The sequence below is a fragment of the Microtus oregoni genome, unplaced genomic scaffold (assembly GCF_018167655.1).
Source record: "Microtus oregoni isolate MIOR12 unplaced genomic scaffold, Mior012 000006F_ref0000085, whole genome shotgun sequence".
Classification (NCBI taxonomy): Eukaryota; Metazoa; Chordata; class Mammalia; order Rodentia; family Cricetidae; genus Microtus; species Microtus oregoni.
Window position 1 is genome coordinate 2029828 of NW_024543065.1, and position 23962 is coordinate 2053789.

Here is a 23962-nt window from a genome sequence, read left to right on the forward strand (position 1 = left end):
CTTCACAATTGTAAGTTCATGTATATAGTATGTTTAAAGCTTCACTTTGATGGGAAAGCTGAAAGCTCCTCTAAGTTGGACTTTAAAGTTTACTTCAAGCTGACAGAATTTGATAGAGCATCTCAGTGGAAGTTTGTACATGTTTTTTTTTTTTTATGGAGCATTACTTGTTATTTTTAAGTAAAATGTTTTGAAACCAAAACTTATTTGGGTATTCATTTATCGAAGCATGAGGGCAATCTTTTATAGTTAGTTGATGTGTTTTATACATTACTTGTTGCTACTCATTAATGCTATAGAATTATTTTCTAGTTTATATATCTAAGCTACAAAGTAATTCTAAAAGTAATCTCTTCCTTTAAAATGGGTGGGGAGTGGAGGGCTGCTCAGTTGTTAAGAGCCTTTGCTGATCTTGCTGCAGAGGGCCGGGGTTCAATTCCCAGTACCCACACGGTGGTTCACAAACATCCATAACTCCAGTTTTCGAGGAGATCCAGCACCTGCTTCTGACCCTGTTGGCACCAGGCACAAATATGGTATACATACAGGCAAAACATTCACACATTAAAAAAAAAAAACTTACAGAATGGGACATTTCTATAGTAAGTAGCCAGTGAGGAATAGCCTGTTCCAAGTAGTTCCGAAAGAAAAGCAGGTCTCACTGGAGAGCAGGGGTCAAGGACACTTTCCCTGTGCAGTGAAGGAGGAAACCTTGAGACGAGTGTTGTACAGAGAGAATGCTTAACACGTGGGTGCCAGCAGTATCGGTCTTAGAGGAATTATTGCGATCACTAAAACAGTAGAAATATAGCCCCTGCTATATTTCAGGACAGTCATGGGGGCCTGAGTCTAGATCCTCAACAACATATAAAAAGCTGGGTGTGACTGCACCTGCCTGTAGCCCCCAAACAGGCCTCACCTACCAGCCAGCCTCGCTGGAAACTGAGCATCAGGTCCAGGGAAGGCTATCTAATAGGTAAGCTGGAGAACATGAGGAAGGTACCAGAAGCCCAGCCCTGGATTCTGCCAGTGCTCTTACCACGCTCAGTGCCAACTTCCTGTATTAATTACTTTGTGTTCATGTGACCCAAAACCTCACAAGAAGCAATATAGGTAGAAAGTTTGTTCTGGCTTACAGGCTGAAGGGCTCCAGCCCATCGCAGCATGGAAAACTCAGTGGGAAGAGCAGGAACCCTAGAAGTCGTGTTGTACAGCAGTTGGGAAGCAGAGTTAGTAGAAGGGGGAAGGGGCAATTTAAAAGCCTCCAGTGACCCACTTCCTCCAGTGACCTTCCACCTCCTAAAATTATACAACCTTCCAAGAAAAGTGACACCGGCTGGGTGCTGTATGAACCAAAGACATGACCACACCAAGATACAGTTCAAGGGAAGGTTTTATTGTAGATATAAGGGGGAAAACAGCCAGGGGCATCTGGAAGCAGAGAAAAAAGGACCAAGAAGGGGCCAAGAGACATAGTGAGAAAGTAGTAGCTGGGGGAGGGAAGCTCCCGGGCCTGGGGAAGCTTAAGGTCGGAGGATAGATAGGCCAGAAGGGCTGAGAAAGGCAAGGACTCTGCAACAAGTACTTGTGATACTGTGGGAGTCTGGAAGCCAGCCTGTGCCTTGGTGTGCTGATAAGGACTTCAGATAGCCATTTGTCCCTTCTGCCAGTGATAGGGAAAGTGGTTCCTTTGGTGGAGGGGAACCAGCTTCCGGAGTTCCTGAGGAATGCTTACTCTTGTTTAACCACCAGAAGTTGGGGAATGAAATTTGATTTTGCATATGCCAGGGACCAAATGTTCAAACTCATGGCTGACAAGGAAGATGTTCACATCGTGAGAATAACCTGAAATGCATCCTGTGCAGTGCGGGAGAGTGAAGGATATGACAAAGACAGCCATCTGGGAGGGAGTGGGACTGGGCTTTGGGGCGAGCAGCCGGAAAGCCACCATTAAGGCAACATTTAAGCAGGCACGAAAGGAGGTGAAGCAATGAGCTTGTACCTCTGAGGAATGCATTCAAGAGAGTGGGAGGGAGTGCGCCTGGCGTGGCAAAGGAATGTCAGGAAGGTTGTGAAGTCTGGAGAGCCGCAGAGAAAGTGGAGAGTGTGCAGGGCATGAATTTAAGAGTTAGTTGATGGAGTCAGCTCCTGGAAGGTCCGAGAAACAAATGTTTGGTTTTCATTCTGATTGAGATGGGAAGGTTGGCACGTTCTCATTTCATGTTTAAAAGGAACACTCCACTTGGTACACAGGACAGTAGTAACAGGAAGGCTGGTCAGGAGGTCATGGCCACAGCTCTGCCAAAACATCATGATAGCAGGGACCTGATGGTCAAGATGGAGGAAGGAATGCCCAGTTTCATTCAGATTCCAATGAAAGCTCTTTCCAGGGTCCCCAAACGCGTGAAGGCCTTAGGAAAGGACTTAATGGTTTCCAAGGTCACTGAATGACCTTGATCAAAAACAATCAAAATAGGCTCCCTAAATAGGACCGGAACAAGGATGGCAACAATAAACACGTTAATGTGGATAGTAGAAGGCATGGAAGGCCTCAACCCTAGACAAAGACTAAGGAAGAGCGGGAGGCCAAGAAACAGTCTTCCCCAGAGAAGAACGTGCCAATGGTCAGCTCTGAGAATATACACATACATGAAGCAGACCACACAGACATGACATTCTTTGAAAAAAAAAAAAGCAGTCAAAACAAAATCAATAGTCTCTCTTGTCCAGAAAAATATATATAAAGAACAGATAGTGTTAATTTCATGAAGGAGACTTTCAGATGTCACACAAATCAAGTGGCCTTTATCGGAAATGCTTAGGACTGGAATTCCTTCAGCTTTTGGAAATGTCCTATATTTTAGAATGTTTGCAAATACATGAATACCTTAGGAATGGAGTCGGAGTCTAAACACATACTTCGTTTATGTTTTATTTCTGTCTCAGTTTGTACACAGAGCTTGGAGGGCTTGGGCTGGTGTTTGTAGAGCAGCTGCCTTCGACCATTCCCCATGGCGTGAGCCTGAAGCATCTCAGCACTCCAAACGTTCCGCCGTGGAACAGGTTAGAGTTCTTTCGTATATTCAGAGCATGGATGTTCAACCTGTCACGTATTGTTGTTGAATCCAAATGACCAAAATTAAACTTAGGTTGCACAGCGTGCTTATTGATTGTATTTGCATAGCAAGATTCCTTCTTTTCTGAATTCTCCTCTGAAAACAGTTTTGAATTGCAAACCAGTTCTTCCAGGATTCAGAGCTGCTTGAAGGTCATAGGCATTCCTTGGGGAAGTTATGAAAAGTAAGTTATGGTAAGTAAGAAAAGGCAACAGGTGTCCCAGTTTGCCACTATGGACATCCACAGCTCTGGTGCTGGAATTGTGAGGACAGAATGAGAGAAGGGTCTGGAGAAGAAACCAGAGGCAAATGCCATCTGAGTCACTGTGGATGGACACCACCAAAGTCACCCCGAGCATCTGGTTTTAAACCCCACTCTGAAGGAGAAAAAGGGACACATACAGGGCCACCTAGCTGCAAAAGATTATCTCGACCCTATCATTGCTGGATCTGCTGTTGAATTCATTTTTGCCAACTCATGCCTAGAACAGTGCCTGCATTTAACAGGCTAAAAGGGATTATTTTCTTGTTCGTGTGAGTATTGCATTCTTCTTTGACATCTTCCTGTCCCTTTAAGGGATGAATATTCCAAATAAAGAATGACAGTGGCAATTTTATAATCATCTTCACACTGTGAATTCATCCAGATCTGATTTTGCTCCTCATTCCAGTACTGTTTGCTATAGAACTTTGACCAAGTACTCTCAGTTTCTCCGTGCCTCAGTTTCTTCATCTGAAATGTCAAGATAATACCAACCTCCTAGGCTAAGAGATAGTTTTAAATAAGGTAACGCACACAAAACCCTTAACAGTGTCTCATGATTAACAAGTGTTATTCTTGCCTTTCCACGGCCCTTCTATTTTGAAACAAATCATGCCATTTTAACCTGCCATACTTCAATACGTACCTCTAGAAAAGAACACCAGCAACAAAAAGAGTAGCACTCCATATCACATCTAAAAATAAGTTTTTTTCCTTAGAAAAATTATTGATCTTCTAGGAGCCACAGAAGAAAGAAGGAAGAAAGAAGAGACTCAAGTTTGGCCAAGTTAGGGGCTTGGGCACGTTCTCCCGACACAGCACAATGGGGACACCTGTTGTCGTAGCCACATAAACTCTCCCTCCTGAGCAGTGGAAGGTAGGAAGGAAAGGACAGAAAACGTGTCTAAAGCTAGCATTTCATGACTGAAGGAAGGAGAGCAGAGGCCCCCATTAACTGATTAATGTTCTTTTCACACAAGACGACTTCAAATTTCATTTGCAACAATCCTGTACATGTTCACTGGCTGCCAGGTTAATGGGGAAAATATAATTCGTCTTTTTGTCAACTTAATGAACGGTTAGAGATGTTGGCTTTCACAGTTGTCATTTACACAGCTTGTCACTGAGACAGCTCGTGGAATGGCGGCAAGATGGGTTTGGTTTCTGAAGTGTGACGTGACGAAAGCTCAGGTTATTGAGAGAATTTAGTCCTCAAAAACATTTTTTTCTTTCTATGCTTTGGATGCTAAGGATTGAAACCAGGGTGGAGAACACGCTTGGCACTGAACTACAGTCCCAGCCAGAGTTCAGTTCCTAAGAACTTTTATATAACTTTCCCCTTCCTCCCAACTTCTTATTTGTTTTATAGAATCAGTAACTCCATGCAAAAACCCTAATCTCACTCGCCGCTGCTCAACATAATACTGTAAACTCAGGCATTTCCTCTTCCCCTTGAACTGGAACCAGGAGCCATTTAATTGCTTCAAAATAATATTCATTGGTGGTGAAGACATTGACTATCACATGCGTTGTGTTCAAATCCAGACGATCACCTACCATTTAATAATCAGGGCTGGTGCAAAGTTTAAAATCCAGCGGGCAATGTCAGCAAACGAGGAAGGATGATGCTAGGGAACTTGGAATGCCAAAATCATGGCAAGGGGACATAGCCTACGCTGCAGGACTCTACTTCAAAGAGGCAACCTTTCAACCAATGGCAGCTTCACTCACAGAAGGGGGGAGGCCTGGATCACAGGGAGGAGGCAGACCTGGGGTTGTCACACATCTCCATACAGTGTTTTTATAACGCACGCGTGACATCTATCCTCAACCACCCTGCTGTCTGTCCGCAGCACCCTCCTTCCTGTAGTTCTGCTGTCTTCCATCCTCCAGCTCCCTTCAGCTCTAGCTCTAGCTAATCTGTGGTGAAGAATAGGGGAAGACATATCTCCCAGCGCTTCCTGAAACCTTTTCTTTCTCATTTAAGATGGAAAGAGAGAGTAGACATGGGTAGAAAGTCACAGCCCAACGTTGGCTCAGTGCTATCTACATCCCTGACCCCTCTGGAATTCAGCATCGGAACTTAAGGGGCATCTCTGTCTTATCTGCTGCTTAGAGCAACGCTTGCTCTGTGGTAGGGCAACACATATTTGCCAAGTATGAATGAGCGAGTGAGTGAATGAATGCATGAATGAATGGATGTATGAATGAATGAACGAGTGGATGAATGCATGAACCAATGAATGACCAATGACTTCTACCCAGCAGCCATCACCAAAGGAGCTCTTCTAAGAATCGGAATGAGTCTACAGGTGTACTGTTAGGTTTCAAACCCAGGACAAATGGCTGGGGTGCCTATTTAACATATCAAATAGACCTGGCTGCCAGGTTCTCCCATATTCCCTCAATCCCTACCTGTTACAGGGTCTTCCTGGCTGACATACCCTGTCCCTACCTGAACTCTCCATCCCCGAGGGCTGGGATGCACTTACCGTATAATCTAGCCATGTTGGTACCCTCTCTCTTTGTGACTTTGGGCTTCCTGGCTTCTGCACCTGGTCCCCATCTCTCCTCTCTTCTTTCCCTCCCCTCTCCTCACATGGCTCTGGGTCATGTCCACTATGGACTCTCCCTGATGTCCCTGCCTCTGGCTGTGCTCTTCCACATGTCTGTGATTAAGTTTCTCCTCCAGCAAACCCAGGACCAGTCATGTTCCTTTCCTTTTCTTTCTCTTCCCTTCCCTTTCCTTCCCTTCCCTTCCCTTTCCCCTCCCCCTCTTCCTTCCTTCCTTCCTTCCTTCCTTCCTTTTTTTCATTCATTCAGTGCTAAAATCTGAGACCAATCATATTCCCTTTCCCTTTCTTATTTCTTTTTTTCATTCATTTGTGCATGGAAATCTGGGAATGGCAAAAAAATGAGCTCCCTTCTGGGAAACTCAGCGGATCTGAGCCAAGCTGCTAATCTGACTTTTCTAAGGTATGTATGGATCATGTGTTTCTGTTGGCTTCTGCCAGCCACAAAACCTGATTCCAAATTCTGGAGTCTGATTCTTCAGCTGCCGCCTCCCTCTCTCTACTTTCTAACTGCTACTCTCTGGCCTCTGGCCTGCTTCACCCACACAAACATCTCCTTCTCTCCTATGCTCCCTTCTCCTTCTCTCCTGGCTATGTGTCACCACCAGCTGCCTGCTCTGTTTACTGTGGATATAAAAGTCACACAGGTGTTCCAGGAAGGCCTTCCCATCCTCACTGGGCTCCAATTACAAGGACAAGAGATGCCTTTCTTCTGTGACTTGGAACATTTTTCTCTCTGACAAGTTTCTCTTTCTTCTTGGGGATGTCTTAGATGGAAATTCTTGTCAAGACACTTTATCCACCTCAGCTGGCTCTGGGCTCTGGCTTGCTACACCTGTCTGGGTCTCTACTACTGGATCCCTTTTCCCTGCTCCCTCTTAGCTTTCTCTAGCCTTCCTTGAGGAACTACGGCCTGCCTACAGCCTCAATAAGTCACCTGTCAGTCCTGCCTGCAGTCTCACTAAGCCTCCTGTCAGCTCCTGACTGCAGTCCCACTAAGCCTCCTGTCAGCTCCTGACTGCAGTCCCACTAAGCCTCCTGTCAGCTCCTGCGTTCCCAGAGCTTCGTTTCTCAGCCCCCTCCTGGAACTTACAGGAACACCCCGTCCCTGGCACACAATGTTCTACTTTGTGACTATCTTTGTCATCTACAGACTCATACTTTATTACCACAGATTGGCCTCAGTACAGAACAAAGGCCTGAAATCGGCACAGTTGATTTTCAAATTCTCACAGATTGTAACAACTTCTGTTACCACAAAAGTAAACGACCCCAAAGTCTCTTATCTCTAAGGTTCCACATCTTCTCATTCTTAAAAATATTATCTCTATGATTTTTCTGTGCTCTGCTAAGGAAAAAGAAAACTCTTAAGACTATGATATAAACTCTGTCTCAGGATTTATAAATTCATTGGTATGGTTTAAAATATGTAAAATCTGCCACAAAAAATTTCCTTAAAGCTTATAACAAAAGGCTTATAATTAAACACTATACATCGGAATTCTAATTTGCCACAACATACGACACATGTGATTCAACTCTGGTTTAGAATCTATTATATAGGTAACTTAGATTTGACTCTTATATAGGAAAACTGGTGTTTTTAAATAGCGGCCCTGTGGCTCTCCTCAATATTGGTTGATGAATCATCAAGATGGAAGCAGCCACATAACCGGCAGCCATCTTTACTAAGGTTAAAGGATACTTGCACTATGACTCCACCATCTTAAGATGACCGCACGGTTTAAAACAACGATGATAGAACTTCTCAGTCCTACCGAGCCCTTAGTTTCTCATTGGGTCCCCTTTTAGACTAAGGAAGCAACAACAGGTCTCTAAAATATTTTGGATTGGTCTGGATTTTTGCATGGTGACAAAATTTTAAGGTTATAAAGGTCAGACTAACAAGAGCTGATTTATACTGTATTTCTAACTACTTATGTCTTTGCTAACTGTTCAACGCCATGCTGCTAAAAAATTTAGATATGTAACCACATATGTTTAATAAATAAAGTATATTTGATAAATAAGGTTTATAAATTCCTAAGGTCTACTTAGGTTCACAATCATATTTGTCTAGTTCCTTTGTCTTTGGCGATTTTGTCAATCTACTAACTTGTCAACTGTTCACTTAATGACAATCTTTATTTGGCCTCTTATGTGTTTTCCAAGTTAAAAAAAAAAGATATGCTTAATAGATAGATGGTCCTCAAACTCTTAAGAGATCTGTTGAACATGCATTTTTAATGTTTAAGCTTCCCACAAAAGGCGTTACTGCCCCCTCCTAGCGGGAACCCTTACGGTCTCCAAGGAAGACATATGGGACACGATGATTCCACCTGGATTGTGGTGAGGCTAACCCTGCCTGAAACCGCCTCATGCCCTGCCTGCCACCAGCATGCTCCACAAACTGGACAATTTTTTTATTGTCTGCCCTATTTTGTCCAGTAAAAGTAAGTTCAGCATTCCCAAGTTCCTTTACAGGAAAAATTTCTGAGACCTGGGTCTGGACAACCAAAGGCCTCTGCTACCCTGTATGACATCCAGAGTGTTGCGTTAGTACCTCCAGCTAGCCCCTGCATGATCCAAAAAGTCCTTCTCTCTCTTCTCTCTCTCTCTCTCTCTCCAAATACTTCCTGTTCAGAGAGTCTCTGAACAGAAGAAAAGCCCCCAAAAGTCCAATTCCTGATGGCTACTGCAGCTCCCTCCCCCGAAGTTTCCAGCTGACCAAGTCCCTACCTTAGTGCTCCATTTTCGACCACACTTGGGCACAAACCCAGCTTGTGGGAGGCATGCCATCACCCCTCGCCTCCAATACATGGGGTGCAACTTCTCTGGCCTTGATCTCTGGGATTGGAGAATTTGCCTGGGAGTTGCTCTGTTCAAACAGCATCATCATCATCATCATCATCATCATCATCATCGTTTCTACCTCAGCAATGCTTCTTAAGCATGTGTGGGCAGCCCGTTTATGGCGGTTCTCCAGTTGTTCCTCTCCGCAGTCTTCCTTTATGTGGTAGCTGGCTCCTTGATAACGAGACTGGAAACGACCAGTTATGTCCTCTAGAAACCCGGGGAATTTAGTATGTGGTTGGAAAGAGGTCCAGCTGGTCGGCTCAAGGCTACCACACTAAGAGGAAGAGACCTGGTCAGCCGTCCTCATCCGCTCAGACCATGACCCAATATGGACCAGACGCCTGTTATTCTACTTTTTCAATTCACCTTGATCTTACTGCATCAGGGGAGAAACTTATTTGTTGGGGAGGCAGAAAACATATTACAAAGCTCAACTACTTCTGCCCCCCAAAGAACCCTGGAAGCCTAGGATAACCTGTCTAGGTATTGGATCGCGATTGTTTTAGTTGATACATAGACCATTGAGATTATACTTCCGGCTATAATTTATCCTCTCGGATCTCTGATGACATTGACTAACTGTTGTATCTTTGTCAATTTAATGTCTGCAAGTACCCAACTCCACCCCCCCCCTCCAGGTTTCAGCTACCTCCTCAGTTCTCCTGACATAGAAAAATCAAGCCTTAATCACCTGGAGCTTCTAGGCCCCCAGCTGAGAAAGACAAACAGTTTATCTTGCTACCAGACTCTGAAAAGAGATTAAACTCACAAAACAGGTTTCCAAGTGACTTTTTATTGTTCCTTTATTTAAAGGAACTTGCTTTACAGTGCGGGCTCTCAGTTACCAACCACCCATGTCTCACGGTAAATAACTGGACTAAAAACGTTTAAAGTCTATGCACGTTATAAAAGTGTAAAAAAGTGATTCAAAGTATATAAAAATGAAAAACAATGTTTCCATCGCTATGCTATTGTTAAGCTAAGACTTCAAAAGTTCAGAGTTTTGACATTAGTCAACAGAAATCTGACAAGCTCTTAATCTAGCTCTGGCAAACACTATTATAGTCACAAGCTCAAGATTTTAAATTTCCTTTGGTTGTCTTCTTCGAATAAGTGCTTCTCATGCTAAAAAACGTCTGTTCAGCCTGTATACACCGTCTGGAGAGAGGGAAGAGTATTCATATTTTTAACCCCAAATAATTTTTGTGTCCCTAAGCTTGTACTACAGTTCAAAAGTCTACTGCCCTTTCTACAATGTGGATTTTAATGCAGATTATAAACAGTGGTAATGCTAACCTATCTAAAACTTTTGTCTCTATTTGTAAACTTAACAAAGCAGTTCTTGTAAGCTTCAGGGAATCTACTTGGATCCATCTTTCAATGTCAGATAGATTTCACATAACTCCTGTCAATCAGCAGCCTAAGTTTTCCTGCCTACTGCCTATTCCTGAGGGTGGGCTTTTCCCCATTTCCCTGATCTCGAGACTTGCCTCCCCAAACTACCAGAACTATGGCTCTATGGGTCTAAAAGTTTCGAATGTACACCCTGGTTAAAAAAAAAAAATTCCCTAAACTCCTTAACTTTTCCTCTTTCTTTAGTCTATCTGACCCAGCCGATTTTAAACCAGCTACAGAATTCTCCAACAACTTGCTCTCCCCAGATGGTCCAGTCCCACAAAGTGCTCCAAAATCCTGCCTGCATGTCCCTAGCAGGATATCCCACAAAGCGTGGACACAGAGTGAAAGAGCCTTCTCTTGGCCAGCCTTCTGGCTTTTCTGCCCCACCCCTACCCACCCCAGCATCAATGCCCCAATGTCAGCGGGAAATACTCATAGAGAAGAGCACTTTGCTCTTTATTTACTTATTATCAACAAAAGCAGTTAGGTTTCAAACCCAGGACAAATGGCTGGCGTGCCTATGTAACACATCAGTGTGGACCTGGCTGCCTGCTTCTCCCTGTCATTCCTCAGTCCAAGCCTGTTGCAGGGCCCTCCTGGCTGGCACACCCCACCACTACCTGAACTCTCCATCCCCGAAGGCTGGGCTGCCCTTGCCATATAATCCAACCATTTTGGTACCCTCTCTCTTTGTGACTTTAGGCGTCCTGGCTGCTGAACCTGGTTCGCATCTCTCCCCTCTTCTTTCCCTCCCCTCTCCTCACATGGCTCAGGGTCAGGTCCACTCTGGGCTCTCCCTGATGTCCCTGCCTCTGACTCGGCTCGCCCACATGTCTATAATTAAATTTTTCTTCCACCATTGCTAGGAGCAGCCATGTTCCTTCCTTCTCATTTCTTTCTTTTTTTCATCCATATACAATGAAAAAGAAGCCAGAGTGCGTTTCCTCTTTTGACCTCAAGAGCCTCTTCGAAGCATAAAAAAGCAAAACAAACAAAGAAACAAAATCCCCACGACTTCGCTGTGCTTATATGCATAATGTCTAGTGCCTCCAAAAGCACAGGGGGAATTTGTTGGTAAAGCAATGTAATGGAGCTCTGACAAAGAGCCCATGAGTTGGTTCAATCTGACTTCACGGAGCTGTGAACCAGATTTGATGCAGCTCAGACTGATGGCCCTCCACAGTTACCCTCTTCGGTCATCGTTTACTATGGCAACTTTGAAGATCTTCCTTGAGATTAATTGCTGGAAACTGTGGGGTGGAACTGGGAAAGGAGGGGCATCTAGTGGTTCAAGGCCACCTTGGAGAAGAAAAAGTTAACAGTATAGCAGGGAGCTCTCAGGAGAGTTAGGAGTGCCAAGGGGCCTTAGGCATAAATATCAGGGAGAGAGAAGCTATCCAAAAAGCACTGCCTACAACCCTTTGAACAGCTGCCAGGGACTGAGGCTGCTACAATTGCCAAGCACATTATTCTGAAGTCCTCCTGGTCCCCCAAACACATCCGGCCTCTTAGAGCCAAATTCCCTCAAGATTCATTCAACTCACCTTGTATAATTCCTGTCCCACCCTGTCCTCAGGATTTGCTATCAAACTGCCAGATAAACATTCAGCTGTGTGTGTATATATGAACAGTTCAGAGATTCAATCTCTCTCTCTCTTTCTCTCTCTCTCAATGTCATCAAGCGATTATAGGCACAAGACACAAAACCCTAAGTCACATAGTCAGAACATATACATATGTGTTTGTATACTTATATATGTAAATACGTGTTAAGAGATTCCTAATTTTTAGTGTAAGAAAAATAATGTAACAAAATAAATTTCTTTTAAGGAAACATTTGCCATTGGTTGAGCCCACGGAAGTGACGGTCCATGTGTGGATTTTTACAGTTCCCTCTTCTCAGCTGTCTCCTCACTGAAAGGAACACTGGTCTCCAGACAGGCACACTTGCAACCATGATGCTGAAGCTTTACTTTCTAGGCTTCCTCATCAAGTCCCTCCTGACCGTTGGAATAGGTAAGTACTTTACTACTTTCTTTTAACTGGCTGGTTTTGAGTCTGATCAAGACAAGTTTAGGAATGGCTTGAATGGTTTTCTGGACTCTGTAAGGTCACTAAATGGTCCCAGGAGACATAGGGTCCGTTGCTCTCTGCATCCTGAACGAATAGTGGGTACCTGAGTTCATGGCAGAGGGACCACTTTCATGGTAGAAAACAGATCATGGTCAACCTCTCTCTCTCTCTCTCTCTCTCTCCCTCTCTCTCTCTCTCTCTCTCTCTCTCTGTGTGTGTGTGTGTGTGTATCTCTTTATCTCTTGCCTCTCTCTCTCTCTCTCTCTCTCTCTCTCTCTCTCTCTCTCTCCCCCCTTCCCTCCCTCCTAATATCAAGTGATTAAGAGCACAAGACCCAAGACCCTAAACCACATAGACAGAACCTAGATTTCACCTGCCATTTGTTACCTAGAAAAACAGGTATTTTACCTAACACCCTATCCGAGACTTTTCTTGTCTGTGGAATGAAGATTCATAGGTTACTGGGGAGCCTTAGAGTTAGTGTAAAGGCTGACTGAGTATTTAAAGCAGCCACCCCCACAGAACAGAGGCCACAAACAAATGGTGCCTACAGAGAATTCTTCAAGAGTGTTTTATCAAGACAAACCTCTCAGAAAGGCCCCTGGAGTCCCGAGTCGGTAGATGTGGACGCTCACTTAAGTGGCTTAGGTAAGCGTCCACAATTATGCAGTTGTTCTATGACTCTGCTTTCAAGCGACCCCAGTCCTATCTGACAGAAATAAGGGAACTAGAGTAGGCTATTCCTCTTGTCCTTGGTAGCAAGGATGCACTTAGCAGGAATTCAGGGGCTGGTAAAATGACCCTGCTTCCCTACTGTACCGCACCTGTAACCCGGGGCATGGCATGACGTGTAACTTTGCTGAGCCTGTATCCACACCTGCTAAGGCAGCAGTAATAGTATCTCTTATGCAGTTGTCCGTGGATACTTTGAAAAGAATGAGCACAGCTTCTGATGGATACTTCTATGTGTTCACTAATAGGAGTCAAGAAGGAAGGAATTGAAGGAGGCAAAGGCTTATAAATGTTGCATTACTCTGCCTCTGCCACTTGCCCGGAACTTTATTTTCAGTTTTCAGTAGTAAGAAGCAGGCTATAGAGTCAGCCTGGGTACAAAATCAGCTTTAACGCCTGAGCCTGGGCAGATCCCTTCACTTCTCCAAGACTGGGTCTCTAGACCAGACGAGGAAGACTCAGACGGTATCTTTATCAAGGAGGAGTTGGGCCAAGTTCAATGAGCAGATGATGAAAAAGCCCCTCGGTGCTTTGTGCACTGTGAGCTGTCACTGAGAACAGCAAGGACAGTGAAGTTGTTAGAAGAATCCAAGGTGAGTCCAAAGACATAAGAGACAGAGCAAGGAGCCAGCCATCTTCAGGTTAGCAAGTCAACTCTGGGTGGGTCTTCAAGAAATTGTGCCTGTCATCTGCTACTAATTTTTATGTACTAACTAGGATTAGGCAGGTAGTGATCTGGGAGCACAAAATAAGGCATGGGAATAGACATCTTCCAAGTCCATACCAACATTCATGCATTGCAGGAGACCTTCAAAACATACAAAAATATTGGTAATGTCAACACCATAACAGCATTCAGTGGGTAAGAAGAAATATCCAAGGAAACCAGCCTTTCTCCTTTGTCGGAAACTTTGAACCCTGAAATACATTTTGTTATTGATCCCCAGCCTCTGTAAGATTAAATGCAGGTAAAGCTAGGTCACCCATATCATGTGATTTGAAGAAGGAAATGCAAGAATCCTGTCAAGCAAAGTCTTGCCCTCTCCTGCCTATGACTTCACACCCTCACCAGAGTCCACGGTCTTGAGTGTGGGCCAGTGGACCTGAACAACTCTACGTAGGTACTTACAGCAAGTAGACAGGCAATGGGTTTTTGTTTGTTTTTTCACAGTCATTACATCCCATTGCTAATTGGGCATAAACTAGAGATTATGTTCTCTATTCTTTTCATGAGTTTTAGTTTCTTTACCCGTTGAGGAGTGCTGAAGGGTGGTGGTGGTGGTGATATCATTAACTTTTTTTCTAGTACAAAAGTCATCATTCTGCAATTTTACCTTAGACTAAAGGTGTAGCGCAGGGGCAGAGAACTTGCCCTGAGTTCATGCACTAGAACTGGAGAAGGGAGGGGCTTCTCACCATTATACTGAGGAGTCAAAAATATTGATTTTTGACCCTGCCATCACTGCCTTCCCTTCGAGTGACTCCATGGGGCCTCCTGATGCAGAGATTTCATGCAAACCTTCTGCCTCTCAGAGCAGCAGTTCTCATAGCCATGCCCACTGCTGTCCTTCTTGCCACTTTAGAAACTCAGCCGGCCTATGGATCTCTGAAGCCTCGGAACGTCCAGTTTCAGTCCAGAAATTTCCACAACATTTTGAGATGGCAGCCAGGGAGCTTCCTCACTGGCAATGGCAGCATCTACTTTGTGCAATACAAAATGTAAGTAGATTCAGTTGGCAGGGGATACCAGGGGATACGCTTTAGATTGCAATGGAGTGTGAGGATCTGAACACCTTTGGATTTTGCTTTATTTGGCTTTTTGAGGAGTTCCAGGCAGGAAGGTTTAGAAGAAGCAGAGGTAGGGACAGAAGGTTGTCCAGGGACACAAAGGTACGATAATGTGCGCAGTCTTTAAGACAGGTAAGTCAGCTCCAGGGAGCTCGGGATAGGAGTCCTTAGGCATCAGGCATTTCCAGCACATGATGGCTCTTCAAGTTGTCAAATGGATGTTGGCAGCCACTCGCTCGGCCCAGAGCAAACACTCAATTAAGACAAAGCTACTGGTGGTTGAGCTTGAGGCAGACATGGGAGTATGTAAAAGATATTATTAATTGGTAAATTTGTCTTGGGGTAGGTTTACGGTCTACCAGATTCTTTGTAAGTATTAATGATTTCTGTGAGCGTGCACACACACTAGGACACGCAGCAGCATGTTCCTCTTGTCGGATCTTCGTGCTTGCTTTGCCGGTTCAATGCCAAAACTCAGATGTAATCAACTCCTTTCCTTTGTCAAGGCTGAGAAATAGTTGCTCCTGATTGGAGGGTGACAAATATCCAACCTACACATTCCATAGGGGTTTTGAGATTCTTCTCCTCCTCCTAAATAGTTTGGAAACTTGGCTAAATAAAAGGCAGGAGCAATTGCAGCTTAGCTTTCGTGGTCTGCAGTAAAAAGTCCAGGAAATCAGGTGTAGATACGAGCCAGAATAATGCCTCTTAATCCATAAATCCATCCATGTCCCTTTAGTTGGAGTGGGCTGGGAGGAGAGCTCCTTGCTCAGATTTTCCTTTGAATTAATTTTAAAAAACAATATCCCAGGTTTTTTTTAATTTCCCTCCGTAAAATGAAGCAATATTTTCAGTAAAAGCTTCTCTGTTTCCAAACAATGTTTGGACCCAGCTAGAGAAGTTTGCGGCCGTGGTTGCGGCGGTGGGAAATAGGGACCGGTGCTCTATCCACATGTCCCCTGCACACAGTACAAACAGGTCCAAAATGAGCCTGAATGTAGCCAAAGAAATAAGAGGATTTGAAACTGTTCCACCATGAAGCTAAGATTCAACCTGAGGCCCCACGAAACTTGAATCTGTAATTCTTTTTTTTTTTTTTTTTTTTTTTTTTTGGTTTTTCGAGACAGGGTTTCTCTGTAGCTTTGGAGCCTGTCCTGGAACTCCCTTTGTAGACCAGGCTGGCCTCGAACTCACAGAGATCCTCCTGCCTCTGCCTCCCAAGTGCTGGGATTAAAGGCGTGCGCCACCACCGCCCGGCGAATCTGTAATTCTTTAAGTTTACATAAAATTCAGACCTCGGAGGGGTGATTCCTGTCCCTATCGTATTTTCAACAGCACAAGACACATGTCTAATTTTGAGAACTTTCATTTGTTTGCATGGCTTATAGTTAGTTCACACCTGAACTATTTTGAATAGAACACACACAAAATCTTATGGTAAAGGAAACAGGAAAACTCAGTCACAGCAGATGCGCTCCTGTGACAATGCCAATCGGTCGTCACTAAACGATGATCCAAGCTCATCCATTTGCGCCGTGTTTGTGTTGCTGTTTCTGTCTTCATCCTGACACCATGAAACTTCTGGAATTACGTGGAGCGTAGAGGATAGGGAGCAGCAATATTGCTCACTACATGGAAGGACAAAGTCAGTCCTTCAACCAGAGCCCTTCCTCCTCAGCCTCCTGCTTGCCACACTCCGTGGTCTTCCTCTCTCCTTGTGAGCAGCAGGAAGGTTTGGTTGTCACGCTGCCCCATGGGCTCAGGTTGGCCTTTTGCTTTACCCTGTGTTTGCAGCGTTCTTTCTCCCAGGTCCTTAGTGCCAGAGCTCCCTAAGGAACCCTCAGAGCAACTTCCACTCAATAGTCAAGAGCTGGGCTATGTGTGTTCATTCGGTGAGCATCGCCGGAGAAGGCATGGGGCAGTGGTTGAGGCTTCGGAAGTGGGAAGAATGTGAACGGAGTACTGGAAACGGAAGCCGGTCCACATACCAGAAGAAGCACACCGCTGCACACCAAAGGAAATAAGCCCTTGTGTTAGTGACACAGAAGGCTTCAAAGCTCAATTTAGCATTCAACAAGCCAAATGCCCTGGCTGACATGAAAGGACTTTCATAGATTCTTGAAGATAGCCTAAGATTTCAATCTGTAGGAAGAGCAACACACTAGAAAAAAAAAAACTGGCATCCTCAGGAGGGAGAGAAGAAACTCACGTTTGTGATTTCCCTTCTGTAGGTATGGGCAGAGACAATGGAAGAATAAAACGGACTGCTGGGGGACCACAGCGCTCTTCTGTGACCTGACCAATGAAACATTAGACCTGTATGAGCCGTACTACGGGAGGGTGATGACAGCCCGGGCTGGGAGCTACTCTGCCTGGAGCATGACACCCCGCTTCACCCCGTGGTGGGAAAGTGAGTTTCGCTTGCCATTTCCTTTCTTCCTTTCAACAACCTCTGGGTGCTTGGCCAGGTCCTGTGCTCCGCTGAGACCCATACTGTCATCCTGATGGAATCCTCAGGCCTACACTCGGCACTTGTGTTTATAACCTGTTTGATAACCCTGGAAATCTGGGTCAGAGTTTCAAAGCTCCAGCACCCTGCTTACACAGAAACCTTTCAATCTATTAACCCCCACACACTCAGAAACAACAATCATTTCTCTCTTTATCCCAACGCTTTCTCACTTCACAGATCCTGTCCCTCTTATTTATAGTCAGTGTAAAAACACAGGGTTTCTCTGTCAAACAGTTCTGGCTGTCCTGGAACTTGCTCTGGGGAACAGACTGGTCACAAACTCACAGAGATCCACCTGCCTCTGCCCTCGAGTGCTGGGATTAAAGGCCTGTGACACCAGCACCTGGCACATTTGTAATTAAAAAAAAAAAAAGATTTATTTTACATATAAATGCTCTATCTGCTTGTACAATTTTATGCCAGAAGAGGGCCTCAGATCCCACTATAGATGGTTGTGAGCCACATGCGGTTGTTGGGAATAGAACTCTGGTCCTTTGGAAGAGCAGCCAGTGTTCTTAACTGCTGAGTCATCTCTCCAGCCCCATATAAATGTTCTTAGTTCTAAGTACAAATACTGTAAGTCGGGAAGACATTTGCCAACCATGCTAGCAGTATTTGTGAGAACATATCCCAAGACCTGAACTTCCTTCTGGTTAACATCTGTAGGGATGGTTTGGCTCCCCTGGTCTGAAGAGCTTGGGACTCATCTGTCTACCTCCTCTAAGTGATGCAATGTCCACTTAGACTTAAACTTAGTGACTTGGGTTCAAAATGCTAGATGCAATAGAACTCAGGAGAAAGGTTGCTTTATTGATTGATTGATTGATCATCTCGAGCTTTTTACTTGGGAGATGAACAAAAGAAATTAACAAACCCACCTGTACTCTTTAGCATCTTTTCTGGGCACGACTTGAATGAAACTCAAGTCAGTCCATGAATAATTCTCTGAGGTAAAGGAGGAAGCTGCACGATTGAGCTGGTTTGCACCAGTCAGGGGACATGTGGGTCATTTGTTATATTTAAGGTTGGAAATCGGATCAAGTTCAAATATTTATCAACGTCTGACCCATCAGATAAGAACAGCCCAAGACACCGGCTCAGAGCAGTAGAGACTTTTGGCTGTCCTGCTTAGATAGGGATGGTATCACCTAGTTAACAAGGGTTTAGGTTATTTCTATAGTCCTCCTCCTCACAGAGAAAAAGCCTTGCATGTGGAGGGTTCTTTTGTAGCTTCCCAAGTAGAAGAGACACCCAGCATCTAAAACAGTTCAGCTGAGCTACCTGAAGCCCTTGGGAGGAGTCCTACCCCCTCCTCTGACTCTTCACTCTCTCCTGGCCCTCTTCTCCCCCAACTCCTGAGGCGGTGCAAACATCCTGTGTTGAAAAGCAGGTTTCCAGGATCTGAGGACAGTATGTTCCTAGACCCTGGTGTGACAGTTAATGAGCCACCTGTATGCACTGGTACTCCCAAGACCAGCTCTGAGAAGCATCCTGTCACAGCTCACGGAGCTCCGACTCCTGAGGTCTATCTAGAAACAAATCAGTTAATAAGGAAAATTGTTACCTTAAGTGCCATCCGGTGCCAGGTAAGACTTAAATTACATGGTACCATGATTCTTTGGAATAAAATATGTATGTTTTGGATATAGCCTATAGCCATATGAAAAATCATCTCACCTCTTCTATAAACTGACAATGCAACTCCTCCAGGATGTTGTTAAGGGGAAAGCTTTTATTGTAGATATGAGAGAAAGAACAGCCAGAGGCATCTAGAAGAGTTCAGAGCAGGTGAGGAGAGAGTAGTGGACCAAACATGGCCAGCAAACTAGACCTGGCCATGGGAGATGCAGGGAGGTAGAGGAGAAAGGAAGGGAAGAGGTAAGAAAGGAAGGGAGGAAAGAAGGGAGGGAGGGAAGGAGGAAGAGAGAAGAGACTAGAGAACAGAGAGGAGAGGAGAGAGAGATGAGAGGGGGTGGAGGAAGTCAGGGAGGGTACAATACAAAGTTATGCATGAGAAAATGGATAACACTTGTGATACTAAGGGGCCTGAGGCCAGCATGAGCCTTGGCATACTGATAGGCGACAGAGATAGCATTTGTTCCTTCTGCCTTTTGATATTTGGGGAAATGGAGTTTCCTTTAAACCTGACATCTCCCTTTTCACACAGCAACTATCTACAAGGTACTTACTGCACATTTGTCTGGTCCAGAAAGAACATGGCAAGCAGAGCAAGCAGACAAGTCTTTTCCCGGAGTTTTCTGTTTGGTAGAGAAGACTCATATGAACGCAATAGCATATCCACAAAATGGTACCCATGATGGATGCTGTAGAAACAAAATGAGCTCTATGAGATCTTAGCCAAGAAGGGACCTGGCCAGGGGTGTTTGGAGAAGTGGTTCTGGGAAAAAACACTTGAGTCGATCTCAAGATGAATAGGTGTTAAACAAACAGAAGGAGGGGGAGAGCATCCTAGGCAGAGGGAACAGCATTTGCAAAAGCCCCCTTACAGGAGGAAGCAGAGCCAGTGTTAGGGACCAAAAAGTGGTTGGTGCAGTGAAGCAAGGCATGCCGAGGGGCAGCGTGGAAAGGGAGCAAGTCGAGGGAGCTTTTCTTTTAAGGAGTTATGGCTTCCTCCAGAAAAGGAAATAGCAAAGCAAGCACTATAGCACCAAGCAGGGTCCCAAGTTTCACAAGATGTAATTTTGATCCCATCATCAGACTGCCCAGGAGACCGCGTTGTCAGGCTTGTGTTTTGTAAAGATCAGTTTGACTATGTTGGTGGAGAAACATAAAGAACACATACAGAATGCAGGAAGGGGAAGCGGTAGGCTAGGTTATGGTAACAGGCTACAGGAAACCAGCTGTGGCCTGCATTAGGCTCATGAGAAGGACTGTCGAAAATCTAACACTGGATGGACAGGGTGAGCAGTTGGATATACTGGGGAGGGAGAACGCATCAAAGATGGCCTCTGTGTCTATCTCTGGTACAGCTACACAGACCAGAGATTATTTTGGGATGCAATTTCATGAGAAAAGAGCAGCTTTGTGGCATATTGGGTAATCACGAATATGAGTTTAGTTTTTACCACATTGAATTTAAGATGCCTGGACCCACCCCCACACAATGTCTATACAGATCCAGTCCTCAAAGCTAAGGATGACTTCTGTGAAAGACACAAATCTGTGAGTCATTTTCATATCCTGTAACGGACATCGATAAATTTGGATAGGAAAAGTTTATTGAAAGACAGACACTGTTTTGTGAGACTAGACATTAGGGTATTTCACCAAAAGATGACCCAGCAGGAAGAATTTTAGATTTGTAACAAATACCCAATGAGACAGGGAGATTAACAATTGGGTGTGTTCACAAGCACCACAGGGAGACAATGTTTCCAGGACAGGAGTGTCAGGGCTGGGGACCTAGCTTATGTAGAACATAGAAGTACCTGTTTTCTATCCCTGCACAACAAAAACAGGAGAGCTGCCAGAGAACCTTAATCAAGTCAGCAGAAATTTCTAAGTCTGTACCCCCTTCCACAAAAGGTTAAGAACACTGGTCTTTAAAATTAGCAATAGAATTAAACAATAAGAATCTAAGATGGTGAATTGAGATATTAAAAAAAAAAAAACTAGGCCCTGGCTGCTCCGGATTATGAGGCTATTTCTGTAAACATTGCTTGGGCCTCAAGGGACAAACACTGTATAAATGTTCCAGGGAAGAAAAAATGCACAATAGCATTTTGTAAATACAGAGCCACACTAGAGAAAGGGTGTTTGGAGATGCCAAATGTGATAATACTGTTAAATTCTTGTCTAGGAAAAGTGAGCCACTTATAATAATGTCCCCCGAAACTAAACAGGACCGTTCTCCACATCTGCATGTGATGGTGAGGGCTCTCTGCTCAGGAGGATTCGGAGCATGAACTGCACAAGCAAGATTGAATCCTGTGGCTCTTGGATGGGTGAAATGTAAACCCAGGAAAATTCCTTTCTCTGCAAGCAGTCAGATAAAAATTCTAGATGGCTGAAAACTCAGTTTACTCTTGGTCCCAAATTAAGAAGCCAGGGTGGGAGGGTGTGTATTAAAAACTTAGCTCTTCCAAACACTTAGAAGTTTGAAAAGAAAAAAAAAATGATAATACAGTCAACTTACAAAATATAAAAATCTCTGAGACAAAAATTGTGGATTCAAGCTCAGGTCAGCTACAGCTGAAGAAGAAACTCACAGACTAGAAACAGGTCTGAAAAAAAAAAACAGTCAAATAAGCTATTTTGAAGAAAAAATAAAAAAAATAAAAGACGCTAAGATGCATGGCAAACAGAACAAGAAAATTTAGCAGATACAGAATCAAAATTCTAGGAGAAAAAGTATAAACATATCTTTCTTGTTCTAAGCCCTCCCTCTACATAACTTTTATACTTAAGTTTTCTGACGAAATCATAGTGTTGACAAAATGATTGGCAGACATTCTCTCAATATTGAAAGAGACTGAAATTCAGTCTTTTACAAATGGAAGTAAAACTATCTTCGTAATGATTTTTGACACACTTCAGAACACAGCAGTGATTTGGCGTGATGCATAGTGCCAATTTGTAGCAGTTCAATGTTTAGAATGCTTTATCAACACCGCGGATTTTTTTCTGCAGCAAAGCTGGACCCTCCCGCCGTGACTATGGTCCCAGTTAACGGATCTTTGCTGGTGCTTCTCCGTGCCCCAGAGCTGCCGTACAGAAACCGAAAGGGAAACAATACATCTACAGAAAATTACTATAACTTGGTATACCGAGTTTTCTTATTTGACAATTTGTTAGAAAAGGTGAGTTCAGATGACTGGATGTCTGGGTCTTTCGTTTGCTTAATGAGCATTAAGATTCTATCCCACAACCTGTCTCTTTGATGTTATGTCTCCGGATCTTTCCCTGTCTTTTTATTCTTTCATCTTCCCTGAGAAGCTGAGTGAGTGCCTCTATCAGCATCAGAGTTTCTATGTGCATGCCTTCCTGTGTGCAGTGCATACAACCTTTCAGATAATCAGCTTCCCTCCTTAGACTTCCTTGCATAGCGAAAAGTTAATATAAATATTTCATTCATTTTTCTGATGCTAATGTTATTTTGTTAGCTTTCTACTCCCTCTTTATTTCAGTAGCCTTTGAATTGTAGTTTCGTTTGGTAGTCTCTTTGGGGGTATTGATTGATTGATTGATTTTCCATCCCGGTCACAGTTTTCCCTCCCTCTTCTCCTGCCACTCCCCACTCCCACCCTTGCTTAGCAGCCTTGCTGTAGTAGTTTGTATTGGAACGCCCACCATCAGCACCTTTATCTAGGTTCTATGGTGAACAGATGCCCTTTTTTGTATCCCTCTAAGTCAGGGCTTATTTAGTTGGAAGGGGAAAAAAACACACTGAAACTGATTCACCTACAGAAGAAGAAGGCTAGTTCAGGAGGACACAAGAAGCCATCCATGACAGTCAGAAACAGGAAACAGGTGCTGCCAGACTTTCTAAGAATCAGAGAAGTAAAATGGGAGCTGAGTCTGCAGATTCCCTCTCTCTCTCTCTCTCTCTCTCTCTCTCTCTCTCTCTCCTTCCCTCCCCCTGCACTCCCTCCCTCTCTTTGACCAAGTTTGCCTGCACAGGAACCCCTGCAAGTCCAGGCCATTTCCTGACTCAGAACTCATACACTTGAAAATGAGACTCTGGCCACGGCTCCAACCATCCTTAGCCTTCAAGGAGAAGTCATGCGGCTTGACCGCTTAACAAGCGGCTTTCTCCAGTCATGGCCCAGGGCTTTGGGGAAGGAGGCTTTACCTGAAGATCTCCAGCGATCACAGACACATCACTGATTTTAACAAAGAAGAAGCAAATCGGTACCTCACTGGAAATTATTCACTCTCTCATTTCTCTCCTGTGTAGGAGCAAAAGGCCTATGAAGGAACTCAGAGAACTGTTCAAATTGAAGGTCTGACTCCTCGCTCCGGTTACTGCATAGTGGCGGAAATATATCGGCCCATGTTAGGCAGAAAAAGCCCGAGAAGTGAGCAAAGATGTGTGCAGATTCCATGAGCTGGTCTGAGGCGCTGTGCAGTGCCGAAACCAAACACATATTGAAGATGGGATGGCTTGTGCCTGCAACAGCTTGCTGACTTCTGTTTCTGTTTTCTTAGCGCAATGCCCACACACACCTTTCAAGGGTTTCTTTGTCAATACTTTCTTTTCTGTTTTAGTTACAAGGTAAATTTGAACTGATTCAAAGATTAGAATTTAAAGAAGAGAAAGAAATTAGAGAGCCGTGATAGCTTGTGTCTTTAATTCCAGCATAGGAGAGGCAGAGATAGGCAGATTTCTGACTATGGGGCCAACCTGGTGTCCTTAGAGAGTTACAGGCTAAGCAGGGCTACATAGTGAGACCCTGCCTCAATAAAATAGGATAGTAAGATAAAGATTTTCTATAAAACACAGAAGTTTATTTCTGAATATAGCAATCCTAACAATAATCTTTCTTTTTCTGTTAAAACCGCAAAATAAGAATCAAGAAATAACAGGCATTTAATAAAATATAGTAATAATTTTTAATGCATTATAAACAGACAATCCTGCTTCAATAATTTTTTGCTTTACCACAGATACACTGATTTAGTATTTTATGTG

The 23962-nt window shown here is 44.1% G+C and overlaps 1 protein-coding gene across 1 annotated transcript; it reads left to right on the forward strand.

The window, feature by feature from the left end:
* The first annotated feature begins 12160 nt into the window (after positions 1-12160).
* Il22ra2 (interleukin 22 receptor subunit alpha 2) lies at positions 12161-23486 on the forward strand. Its single transcript, XM_041653541.1, has 5 exons — positions 12161-12221; positions 14594-14729; positions 17030-17208; positions 21961-22130; positions 23228-23486. Exons 1-5 carry the CDS (start codon positions 12161-12163, stop codon positions 23375-23377), a joined length of 696 nt encoding a protein of 231 aa, XP_041509475.1. The 3' UTR covers positions 23378-23486.
* The last annotated feature ends 476 nt before the right edge of the window (positions 23487-23962 follow it).